The sequence below is a fragment of the Vicia villosa genome, unplaced genomic scaffold, assembly GCF_029867415.1.
Source record: "Vicia villosa cultivar HV-30 ecotype Madison, WI unplaced genomic scaffold, Vvil1.0 ctg.000938F_1_1, whole genome shotgun sequence".
NCBI lineage: Eukaryota > Viridiplantae > Streptophyta > Magnoliopsida > Fabales > Fabaceae > Vicia > Vicia villosa.
Genome location: NW_026705420.1, coordinates 17,988 through 31,487, shown reverse-complemented (window position 1 = coordinate 31,487; position 13,500 = coordinate 17,988). Strand labels below are relative to the sequence as shown.

General features: G+C 34.5%; 3 protein-coding genes and 1 pseudogene across 3 annotated transcripts; 2 read left to right on the top strand and 2 right to left on the bottom strand.

Annotated features, from left to right (window-relative positions):
- The first annotated feature begins 989 nt into the window (after positions 1-989).
- Positions 990-4,334, top strand: LOC131632373 (auxin-induced protein 6B-like; annotated as a pseudogene).
- Positions 2,616-3,249, bottom strand: LOC131632372 (auxin-induced protein 10A5-like). Its single transcript, XM_058903127.1, has one exon. It carries the CDS (start codon positions 3,152-3,154, stop codon positions 2,885-2,887), a length of 270 nt encoding a protein of 89 aa, XP_058759110.1. The 5' UTR covers positions 3,155-3,249; the 3' UTR covers positions 2,616-2,884.
- A 739-nt stretch (positions 4,335-5,073) lies between the features above and the next one.
- On the bottom strand, positions 5,074-11,584 carry LOC131632361 (auxin-responsive protein SAUR68-like). Its single transcript, XM_058903115.1, has 2 exons — positions 11,159-11,584; positions 5,074-5,671 (listed from the first exon to the last, which is right to left on the bottom strand). Exons 1-2 carry the CDS (start codon positions 11,388-11,390, stop codon positions 5,352-5,354), a joined length of 552 nt encoding a protein of 183 aa, XP_058759098.1. The 5' UTR covers positions 11,391-11,584; the 3' UTR covers positions 5,074-5,351.
- On the top strand, positions 6,241-12,835 carry LOC131632362 (auxin-induced protein X10A-like). The gene is made up of 2 exons (XM_058903116.1): positions 6,241-6,776; positions 12,315-12,835. Exons 1-2 carry the CDS (start codon positions 6,542-6,544, stop codon positions 12,596-12,598), a joined length of 519 nt encoding a protein of 172 aa, XP_058759099.1. The 5' UTR covers positions 6,241-6,541; the 3' UTR covers positions 12,599-12,835.
- Positions 12,836-13,500: the final 665 nt, after the last annotated feature.

Genomic DNA, 13,500 nt, shown 5'->3' with positions numbered 1-13,500 from the left:
CCTTCTGTACAAATTAGCCTTGACTAGTCTATATGAATCTTCATCATCATGGTCTACAATTCGCTCAAGCGAGAAGTGAGATTTAGGAATTTATCTTCACTGCATGGAATTGTGAGACCACCCATGGGATGATCATATCCAAATTCTTCTTCTGCTTGATTTAATAATTCTTGAAACAATGGTTGGTTCAAGTATGATACCGGAATCACAAACCGCCTCATTTTATCTCCAACATAGACGGCAAGATAGCCTTTAGGGACTTCAAATCCTTTGGTAGATCCTTGGGTTCTGGAAAATGATGTTCTTCTGATAATACTGCGGAAACCCATTGTTTGTTTTATGTTAAAGGAATGGATGAGAAATAGATGTTTTCTAATGTTTAAGGATGTAAAAGACTTGTGTTGATTGTGAAACCAAAGGAGTGGTGTATATATACTATATAGTTGTAATAGGGCCTATTGAGGGAGAAGGGATCCCATGGTATTGTCTAACAGAGGTCATTTTCACGGATTAGGAAATTTAAGACAATGCAATGGTGAAAGAAACCTGATGTCTGTTGTTACAATTTGCTATATCTAATCCAATGGTAGACATGTTTTAGACATCTCATGTTTCTTCAAATTGACAATGCAACTAATATACATCTACCAGCTAAATATTTATCAGATTTATGTGTAATTTGTGTTGGACCTGATTGATATCAGCTCAAACACAGTATTAGGAGACAAGAAGAGAACCAATATTGAATACAAGATCACTCCGAACCACATTTTATAATTTTGCAAGACAAACTCCATGAATTTCGTATACCAGAACAGAACTTTGTGGTCCCTTCTCCCTTGCTAAATAAGTAACAAGGTCAATTAAACTTTCTTTTGCATGGATAAGCTTGTTTTCTTGTGGGGTAATATGTTGATTTTCATATTATAAGGTGGGATTTGTATTATCTATTATATCACATTATTTGATAGGTGGAAAAGACCTCTTAGACAGTACCATGTGACCTTATAGTCTATACTTCACCAATCATTCAAGTAGCCAATGGTTTCAAAATATTCATTTATCTATATATATTTATGGTTACAAGCATTTAGGACCAACTCAACTTATTCACATCCTAAAACATTCCAGCTTCAAAACCTTAGTTATCGTTTAAAAGAATAGTCTTAAAACCATCTCTTCTCAAGTTTTAACACATATAACAATGGGTTTTCGTTTCCCTGATATCATCAGAAGTGCATCCTTTTCTGCAAAACGAGGAGTTTCAAAAACTGTAGAGGTGGCAAAAGGATATGTTGCTGTGTATGTTGGAGAGAAACAGACGCGGTATGTGATTCCCATATCATACTTGAATGAACCATCTTTTCAAGACTTGTTGAGTCAAGCCGAAGAAGAGTTTGGATACGAACATCCGATGGGTGGCCTCACCATTCCTTGCACAGAAGATGTCTTCCAAAATATAACTTGTGGGTTGAATGGACTATGAAACTAACACCAAAAGAGACTGACATAGCTTAGTAGAGACATTTTTTATACACTAGGCATCTTACCAAATTGTAAAGATGTGAAAAAATGAGCATTAGATTGGCAGAGTTAGAATTTAATGATAATGAATTCAATTACTCAAACATCATCTCTTTGTTTTTGGTTTATTGCACTTAAGAACCTTATGAAATATGACTGAATGAGTAATTTTGTTTGCTATAAAAAAAAAAGAGACTTGGTATACTGGAAATTTTAAAAGCAGGAATATATAAATAACTCACGATTCCTAGCAAGAGCAAAACACAATTGTTTTCTCTAGGACAAAAGATGAAAAATATATTTGTCATAGTTTTGATTTTAACTACATATAAAACTACATATATCTTCAGAAGAAAATGTACCATAACAGTGGCCGTAACAAGGTCAATTATTCCACTTTATGACACATGCCTTATTCTATATTGCTTATTGTTAGGATATCTACCCTCTACAATTGCTCCTGACATTCTTTGCAACCACATTTTAAGTGTTCTTGTTTCATTCTCCCACGACTATTTCATCATCTTCGATTGGAAGTCTCTTTTACTCCTTTGTTCTCTGAATTTCATCGTTTTAACCTTTGTTGTGTGATGGTATTTTTAGGGAGAATGGTGAGTGTGTAAGGATGATGTGGATTCCTTCGCATCTCACTTTCTTCTTTATGTATCTAGGTGCAATGGTTCATGATATCAGATACCCCCTTGTCTCAATTCTAAACGGTACCCTAAGTGTTGGACATTTATTCAAGCTTTTCAATTCGTGTGTCATTACTTAACAACGAGGCTTCCATCAATGTCTTCTTCCATGTTTTTACAAAGTTGGTAAGATCATTGCTTCTCAATGTGTATACTGTAACAATTACAAACCCTAGAAAATGATTACAAGTTCTAGATCATAGACACTTGATTAAAGATATCCTAATCATATTGTAATTTTTCCTAGTTATTTATGGTACATAGATGTTCATATTTCAGAATCAATAATAAAATCTTACTTTTCATACCAGGATAAGTTAGTTAGACTTTTATTGATTTGGTGAAGGCTCATAATGAAATCTTAGTGATTCATAAAACTATGTTAACTTCTTAATATAAATGAAATGATTGTAGAAACCTTGAAACTCAAGTCATTTATTGCAGCCTTTCCATTACAGTAGAGATAAGAACAATTGTATAATATAACGGATTAATGATTCTGCTATATATATTTTGTCACAACATTCTCATTGAGGCAACATTTTATGTTTCCGTAGGAATGATTGATACATGAAATGGAACAAACAAAATGAAATGAAAAAATGGCTTCTGTTAAAATTAGCCTAAACTAATCTATCTAAATCTCCATTAGCTTGATTTACAGCTCAGTTCAAGCGAGACGTGAGGTTTAAGAATTCATCTTCACTGCATGGAATTGTGAGACCTCCCATTGGATGATCATATCCAAATTCTTCTTCAGCTTGATTTAATAATTCTTGAAACAATGGTTGGTTCAAGTATGATACCGGAATCACAAACCGCTTCATTTTATCTCCAACATAGACTGCGAGATAGCCCTTAGGGGCTTCAAATCCCTTTGTAGATCCTTGGGTTTTGGAAAATGATGTTCTTCTGATAATACTGCGGAAACCCATTGTTTGTTTTATGTTAGAGGAAAGGATGAGAAATAGATACTGAGTTGTGATATTTTAGGATGTAAAAGTCTTGTGTGGCTTGTGAAACCAAGGAGTAGCGTATATATACTGTATAGTTGTAATACGGCCTATTGAGGGAGAAGGGATCACATGGTATTGTCTAACAGAGGTCATTTTCACGGATAAGGAAATTTACGACATTTCAATGGTGAAAGAAACCTGATGTCTGTTGTTGCATTTTGTTATAGCTATTTCAACGGTAGACATGCTTTAGACATCTCACATGCTTCTTCAATTTGACAGTTTTTATTGGACACATGATCATAAGCCATTATGAATTTGAACCACAGTTTTTATTTTTGCAAGACAACACAAACTCCATGAAATTTGTATAACGGATCAGAACTTTGCGGTCCATGCTTTGATAAATAAGTATGAATGTCAATTAAACTTTCTGATGGTGTGATATGTTGGTGTATTGTCTATTATATTATTTGATGATTTGGAAAGACCTCTAAGACAATACCATGTGATCTTATCCTCCTAATCTAATACTATACTCTTCTCCAATCATTCATGTAGCCAATAGTTTCTTAGTACTCATTTATCTATATGTAGATATTCATAGCTACAAGGATTTACAACCAACACAAATCATTCAAATCTCAAAGCATTAGAATATAAAAACTTTACCTTTCTTACAAGACTTTTTTAAAATATCTTCTTTTCAAGAATAATCGCATACAACAATGGGTTTTCGTTTTCCTAGCATGATCAGAAGAGCATCATCTTCAAAAGCTATGGCCATGCCAAAAGGATATGTTGCAGTGTATGTTGGAGAGAAACAGACACGGTATGTGATTCCAATTTCATACTTGACACAACCATCGTTTCAAGACTTGCTGAGTCAAGCCGAGGAAGAGTTTGGATACGATCCTCCGATGGGTGGTCTCACCATTCCTTGCACAGAAGATGTATTCCAAAATGTAACTTGTAGCTTGAATAGGCTATGAAACTAATTCCAAAAGATCATACTGACATAGCTTGGTAGAGATATGTTTTTGTAAACTAGGCATCTTAGCGAATTGTAACAGTGGGCAAAAATGATTATTATATTGACAAATTTAGAGTTTATAAATGACAATGGATTCAAGTACTCAAATATTATCTCTTTCTTTTTGGTTTGTTGCACTTAAGAAATTATGAAATATGACTATATGAGTAATGTTGCTTGCTTTAAAAAAAAACTTGGTATACTGGAAATTTTAAAAGGAATATATAATTTTAAAAGCACTTAAGAACTCATGATTCCTAGCAAGAGCATAGCATGTTGTTTTCCCTATATAACAATAGGTGAAAGATAAATTTGCTATAGTTTTCTCTTAAATTAGATAACTTCATAAGCAAATGCTCAATATACAGTGGAAGTAACAAGGTCAATTATTCGACTTAATAAGACAGGCCTCATTCGATGATGCATTTTCTTAGGATATCTTTATCTAAAGAACTGGTAGGTTAAGTGATAGACAAAGGCTCAAAAACCATTTTCATCAAGAGTTACAATATATTTTCGTCTAACAATCAATTTCAACATACAAACGACTGGAAATTAGTAATGTGAAGTGAAATTAAACTACAGTGGTAAAAAGAGCCTAACAAAGTGATAAGACACAGGGAAGAAAGTTACAAAGGAACATACAAAGAACTCATAGCAACGATTATATGCAGCGCAGGAGATGTCTGCATCGAGCAACCAATAAACTTGAGAGAGATATAAAACTGCTCTTGCAAGTTTTGGAGGGAGGAGCAATAAATTTAGCAGAATACTGGTGTCAAAGATTTTCCAGGTCCGCCCCAAAATTTAATATGATTTCTATTTATAAAATCCTGACACTATATTCACATATATTAAAAATTCTCAGAGCTAATACGTCTCGTTATTATGTTTACTTTTTATATTTTAAGACAATGAAAATGACTTATGTTTAAATGCAAACAAACATATATAAGTGTCTGAAAAATTCTTGTATCATTAACATTCTCATTCAAGAAACATTTTGATTTCCTAAGGAATGATATTTGGCACAAAGAAAATAAAAAATCTTCATAATTGAAAAAAGTGCTTTCTGTCCAAATTAATCTCAACTAATCTATCTCAAACTAATCTATCTAAATCTCCATTAGCATCATTTACAGCTCAATTCAAGCGTGAAGTGAGGGTTAGGAATTCATCTTCACTGCATGGAATTGTTAGACCACCCATTGGATGATCATATCCGAATTCTTCTTCTGCTTGATTTAATAACTCTTGAAACAATGGTTGGTTCAAATATGATACCGGAATCACAAACCGTCTCATTTTATCTCCAACGTAGACAGCAACATAGCCTTTAGGAACTTCAAGTCCTTTGGTAGATCCTTGGGTTGCGGAAAATGAAGCCCTTCTGATAATACTTGTTATGCGGAAACCCATTGTTTTTTTTTTTTTGGTTATAGGATTGGTCGAGAAAGAAATATCTGAATGATGATAATTTAGAATGGAAAAGACTTGTGTTTCTTAAGAACCCAAGGAATAGTGTATATATAGGTCATAAGGGTCTCTTCTAACCAATTAACCAATGAATGCAAATTGATTAGTTTTAGTAAGGCCTAGTGCGCGACAAGGGATCACATGGCATTGTCTTATAGAAGTCATTTTCAAGGATTAGGAAGCTAAATGGAAGAACATGTACATACATACCCCACATTCTGAGATAATGGCCAACATATAACCTACTTGAAATTAAGACATTGCATGGTGAATGAAACCTGATGTTTGTTGCTATATCTAATCCAATGGTAGACATGGTTTAGACATCTCACTTAATATGCTTGATTGAATTGACAATCCAGCTAATATACATTTATCAACTAATATATTGCTATTAATACAGGACTTGGTTGATGGCAGCTCAAAAACAATATGTGGAAGCAAGTAGAGAACCAATATTGAACAGACTTTTGCGGTACCTGCCTTGTTAAACAAGTAACAAGGTCAATTAAACTTTATGGTGGTGTGATATGTTGGTGTATAATCTATTATGACATTTGGTCTTAGTGAAAATCCTCAAAGACAATACCATGTGATCTTATAGATGCTCTTGTCTCCTTGTAGATCCAATGACCCCATCTTTGTAATCTTACACTAAAGTATACCCCTTCTTATCCAATCATTCAAGTGTCAATACTCAATAGTATCTTAATATTCATTTATCTATATATATCCATTGCTACAAGCATTTAGGACCAACACAAATCAGTCACATTCTAAAGCATTACAATAACAAAAGCTTTCTCTTGCTTACAAGTCTCCTTTAAAACAACTCCTTTTCAAGTTTTAACACAAAAATGGGTTTTCGTTTTGCTAGTATGATCAGAAGAGCATCATCTTCAAAAGCTATAGCCATGCCAAAAGGATATGTTGCTGTGTATGTTGGAGAGAAACAGACGCGGTATGTGATTCCAATTTCATACTTGACTCAACCATCATTTCAAGACTTGCTGAGTCAAGCCGAGGAAGAGTTTGGATACGATCATCCGATGGGTGGCCTCACCATTCCTTGCACAGAAGATGTCTTCCAAAGTATAACTTCCGGCTTGAATGGGCGATGAAACTTAACACCAAAAGTGACTGACATAGCTTAGGAAAGATATTGTTTTTGCAAACAAGGCATCTTAGCAAATTGTAAAGATGTAAAAAAATGACCATTAGATTGACAAGTATAGAGTTTAATGACAATGAATTCAACTACTAAAATTTCATCTTTGTGTTTTTAGTTTATTGCAGTTAAAAACTTATAAAATATACTATATGGTTGCTATTAAGAAAAGGTTTTGGTATCCTGCAAATTTTCAAAGAAGGTGAAAGATAAATTTGTTATAGTTTTCTCTTAAACTTCATAACTTAATCATACATGAGCTGCCATCTCTTCACAATCAATTGCACAATATCAGTGGCAGTAAAAAGATCAATTATTCTATGATGTCTATTATTAGGATATCTTTATCTAAAGATTTGAATGGATATTATTTATTTAGTAGGCTATGTAATGGGGTTTTATAGTGATAGATAACTTCTTACCAACTACCACATGCTGTTGTCTTATACTTTTAAATCAAGAGTAACAAGAATATTGGGCCACATTGTAGATGAGTCACCAACACAGTTATAGCTATAACTAGACATCTCACATTTTAAATTTTTTTGTGCACATCCTTCATCTCTAGATTGATTAGTCTTAGCTAGTAAATAATGCATTGCTAAAAATTAAAATGGCAGTATTACAGCTAAAAGAAGTTTCTTCAATTGGTTATACCTTTTTGTTTTTGTTGGTGATTTTAGTATCATCAATGTATTTTGGTAGTAATTGTCATGTGTGTCTCCTGTCATGAATGATGTTGTTACTCTTCCTAAGTTTTATATTATGCCTCAATCTATAGAACGTTATAAACCAGGTCATGTATATGTCAGAAAACAAAAAGAACAGGTTCCCACACCCCTTCCCGATGCTGAACCGTCACCTGATCTTGTCACGATTGAACCACGACGTTCTGTTCGAATATCTCGAGCACCAGATAGATATTCACCAAACAGGTATGATTCCTCACATACTTCTCTGACCGCCACACTCTCTAGCATATCTGTTCCTACTTGTTATTCACAGGCTGTTAAAGATGTGCGTTGGATAAAAGCAATGAATGAGGAACTTCAAGCTCTTCAAGAGAATTTCACATGGGATATTGTCTCTTGTCCTCCTAATGTTAAACCTATTGGCTGTAAATGGGTGTATTCTGTGAAATTGAATTCCGATGGGTCCCTAAACCGTTTCAAGGCTCGCTTGGTTGCCTTAGGAAATAAGCAGGAATATGGAATTGATTATGATGAGACATTTGCACCAGTTGCCAAAATGACAACTGTTCGGACTCTAATATCTATAGCTGCTTCTAATGGATGGTCTCTTCATCAAATGGATGTGAAGAATGCTTTTCTTCATGGTGATCTGACTGAAGATATCTATATGACACCTCCTCAAGGTTTGTTCTCTTCATCCAAGGGTGTTTGCAAGCTTAAACGCTCTTTATATGGTTTGAAACAAGCACCCAGAGCATGGTACGAGAAATTCCGCTCCACTCTACTTGGGTTCTCTTTTACTCAGAGTCAGTATGATTCCTCTTTATTTATTCATAGCACATCTGCGGGAATTGTTCTGCTTCTTTTGTATGTTGATGATATGGTTATTATTGGTTCTGATCATGCTTCCATTCAACGACTTAAGCAACAGCTACAGGCATCATTTCACATGAAAGATCTTGGTAATCTACACTATTTTCTTGGTCTTGAGGTTCATTCTACGTCCAAGGGAATATTCCTCCATCAACATAAGTATGTCACAGATTTAATTTCTATGGCTGGTCTCCAATCGGCTAATCCAGTGGATACTCCTCTTGAGGTTAATGTTAAATATCATCGTGATGATGGTGATCTCTTACCTGATCCCTTGTTGTATCGTCAACTCGTGGGTAGCCTTAATTACTTGACTATTACTCGCCCTGACATATCTTTTGCTGTTCAACAAGTAAGTCAATTCATGCACTCTCCTCACCATCTTCACTTGGCAGCAGTTCGTCGCATAATTCGTTACTTAAAGGGAAGCTCTCATCGTGGTTTATTCTTTCCTATTGGAGTTGCTGCTAAATTGAGTGCTTATAGTGATGCCGATTGGGCAGGGTGTCCTGATACTCGGCGATCTGTTACTGGTTGGTGCATGTTTCTTAGCTCTTCATTGATCTCATGGAAAAGTAAGAAACAAGCCAGAGTCTCTAAATCTTCTACTGAGTCTGAGTATCGGGCCATGTCTGCTGCTTGTTCTGAAATAATTTGGCTTCGTGGTCTTTTGTCTGAGTATAGGGTAGTGTGGAGTGCATGCTCGTAGAGCCAAACGTGCAATTGAATATGAATAATAGAAACGGGGGTTCCAAGGGGCGGAGCCCCTGACGGGGTGCGGGGCAGCGCCCCGTCGGGGTCCAAGGGGCGGAGCCCCTGGCCTCGGTTTCGGATACGAAAAATAATACTTCCTCTCTACATTCCTGATCTGTTCTCTTTTGTCAGAAACAGATTGCTCTTCGATAATTATCCCCACAAAGATTTCGTGAACCCAGGCAAGAATAGGGTCAAAATACTTTGTTCGGAAAGTGTACGAACACGATTCTTCGAAGTTATCCAGGATTATCATACCTATTTTCTAACAGTTTTCTCCATCCAAGATTTGATGCCTTTTGATTTATAGAAGTCACGTGAAAAACTATGAAAGAGGTTTATACAGGTTGCACATGTGATTTCACACAAGAGAGGAGGGATGAATTGTGTGGTTCAAAAAAAATATATGATTTTGAAAATATTTTGGAGGTAAAGTCAGAGTTTAAAAACAACTTAAAAAAGTTTTGTAACTAAGCAACGGAAAATAAAATTGCAGAATATAGATTGCGGAAATTAAAGAGTTTAACGGAAAGAAAGGAATACTAGAAATTATACGAGTTCAATCAAAAAACGACTTAATCCTATCTTTGAGAATTGATCTAGAGAGTATCCATTCAACTTTGAGTTTTTTTAGTACGAAATACTTAAGAACTCTCTTATAAAAGAAAAACAGTTGACTCCAAACCAAAATAAGACTATGAATAGAGCAGTTTGAGTATTTTCTTCCAAACGATATATCGAAGCAGTAAGTCCTCTTTCCATAGATGGTTGATCGAAGTGGTTAGCCCTTTTTCCACGAGAATTTTGGAGCGGTTAGTCTTCAAGCTTCTAAACAAGCTTTGTAAACTTTTATTACGGGCTGAGCTCACGAACCTTAAACCGTGGTTTTATCATGGACTAACTAATAACCTAAAAGATTTTAATAGTATCCTAACTTTTAATACCGGGTTAAGTTTTATTATGCCCTCGATTTTACCACGGACTAACCAAGATCCTAAAAGATTTTACCACGGACTGATCTTGAACCTAAACAAGGGCTTGATCACACAATTCAAAAACCAAAAGCTTTTATGAGTTTAACTTCTAACCCAAACAATACCTAAATGGATAATATTCAACCAAGGTTTAAACAAAAAATTTCTTGGTGAATTTTACAATTCTACCCTTCCAGAATTATAACTTATCCCCACTCACAAAAGAATTTTATCGAAGAAGCGCTTCGGCTAAAATATTTGTGAGAGAAAGTAAAAGAAAAGCTTAGAGAGAGAGAAGTGTCTAAACATAATTATGGATGTTTTTAATGAGGAAAGATACCTCTATTTATAGGTTAGGGGTTGACTCAAAATAATGCCCTTTCTAGTTTCCAATGAGGAAAAAGGTTTCTAATTTCTTGGTAGAAACATAAAGGATTGCTTATGCTTATCATCCGAGGTTGCTAATCTTCTAGACAAGAAGACTCTTGGTTGCAATATAGCTCTCAAGGTAGACATAATTTGACACAATCAATTTATGGTGTGGCGCCTTATGCATTGCGAAATTCCAACAGATGGGAAGATTTAGTATAGAGGGTGCTCGATGGTGTCCATGTGTAGCATTTTTAAGAATCAAGGCTCCCATCGAAAAGAATGCATGGTTTCTATTTATAAAATCTATTGGCACTATTCACATGTATTAAGAATTCTCATAGTTAATAAGTATGATTTTTATGTTTACTTTTTATATTTTGAGATAAATGACAATGGCTTATGTTTAAATACAAACAAATATATAAGGTTTGAATAATCTCTTGTATCATTAACATTCTCATTCAGGAAACATTTGGATTTCCTAAGGAATGATATATGGCAGAAAGAAAATGAAAAATCTTCATAATTGAAGAAAATGCTTTCTGTACAAATTAATCTCAACTAATCTATCTAAATCTCCATTAGCTTGATTTACAGTTTAACTCAAGCGAGAAGTGAGGTTTATGAATTCATCTTCACAGCATGGAATTGTAAGCCCGCCCATTGGATGATCAAATCCAAATTCTTCTTCTGCTTCATTTAATAATTCTTGAAACAATGATTGGTTCAAGTATGATACCGGAATCACAAACCGCCTCATTTTGTGTCCAACATAGACAGCAAGATAGCCTTTAGGAACTTCTAATCCCTTGGTAGATCCTTGAGTTCTGGAAAATGAAGCCCTTCTGATAATACTTGTTATGCGGAAACCCATTGCTTTTTTATAGTTATAGAATTGAATGGGAAAGAAATATTTGAATGATAATAGTTTAGAGTGCAAAAGACTTGTGTTTCTTAAGAACCCAAGGAATAGTGTATATATAGTTGATAAGCGTCTCTTCTAACCAATTAACCAATGAAGGCAATTTCATGAGTTGTAGTAGGGCTAGGGCATAGTGAGGGACAAGGGATCACATGGTACTGTCTTATGGAAGTAATTTTCAAGGATTAGGAAGTTAAATGGAAGAACATGAACATACATACCCCACACTTTGAGATATTGGCTAACATATAACCTACTTGAAATTAAGACAATGCAATGGTGAATGAAGCCTGATGTTTTTTGCTATAGCTAATCCAATGGTAGACAATAAACATGGTTTAGACATCTCACCTCACATGCTTCTTTGAATCGACAATCCAACTAATATACATCTATTAACTAATATATTAGAATTATGAGCAACTGGCAAGTTTTTGTAAGATCTTTTTGTAAGATCATTATTAATCACATTTTTATATTTTTGCCAGACCAGACCCATGAATTTTGCATACCAGAACAGAATTTTGTGGTCTCTGCCTTGCTAAATTAATATGAAGGTCAATTAAACTTTCTGGTGGTGTGATATGTTGGTGTATTGTCTATTATAACATTTGATGTTTTCGAAAAAACTCTAAGACAATACCATGTGATTTTATATATGTTTTTGTCTGCTTGAAGATCCTAATCCTATGACCCCATCTTCCTAATCTTCACTATTCTTTCAATAAGCCAATAGTTTCTTATTATTCATTTATCTATATATATTCATTGCTACAAGAATTTAGAACCAACACAAACCATTCTCAATCCAAAGTATCACAATATCAAAAACTTTCCCTTGCTTACAAGTCTTTTTTAAAACATCTACTTTTCAAGTTTCAACGCATACAACAATGGGTTTTCGTTTTCCTAGTATGATCAGAAGAGCATCATCTTCAAAAGCTATGGCCATGCCAAAAGGATGTGTTGCTGTGTATGTTGGAGAGAAACAAAAGCGATTTGTGATCCCAATATCATACTTGAACCAACCGTCGTTTCAAGACTTGCTGAGTCAAGCCGAGGAAGAGTTTGGATACGACCATCCAATGGGTGGTCTCACCATTCCTTGCACAGAAGATGTCTTCCAAAGTATAACTTGTGGCTTGAATAATGAGCTATGAAACTAACACCAAAACAGACATAGCTTAGTAGAGATCTTTTTTTTGTAAACTAGGTATCTTAGAAAATTGTAAAGATGGGAAAATATGACCATTAGATTAACAAACATAAAGTTCAATGAAAATGAATTCAAGTACTAAATTCTTATCTCTGTGTTTTCGGTTTACTGCACTTAAGAACTTTTGAAATATGACAATATGAGTAATTTGGCTTGCTAGAAAAAGAAGGAATATATAATAACATGATTCTTAGCAAGAGCATATCACCGTAATTTTCTTTTGGACAAAAGTTGAAAGATAAATTTGTTAAACTTTTCTTTTAAACTACATAACTTCTTAAGCAAGCATATTAACAGTGGCCGTAACAAAGTCAATTATTCCATTTAATAACGTAGACCTCATTCTAGAATGCCAATTCTTAGGATATCTTTATCTAAAGAATTGAACGTTTTAGTGATAGACAGAGGCTCAAAAACTACCACATGGTGTTATCTTATACATTTTCATCAAGAATCACGATATATTTTCGAAATATTGCCCACATATTTATTGCTAGACATCAATCATGCATTGCTATAAATCAAAATAGCGGTATGACAGCTAAATGAAATTTCTTCATTTGTTGGTACATATTTGCACAGTACTATTAGTCATAGGTCTATCCAAAGCTTAAGTTCAATATTGATTGCATGAGTGCGGTAAAAATAGGGATTAATTTAGTCATAACAATTTGCAGAACAAGTCCCTGTGAAGAGACGGTAAGTCCTCACCAGGACCCGACTGATTCCAACATCCCAACAACTACCATTGCAACATATAATTTAATTGTAAAGTGAGACCTTATTGTAAGGCGGGAATTCTGTAAAGTAACCACAATATGCAGTTGGTAAGTAACCTGTTCTTGT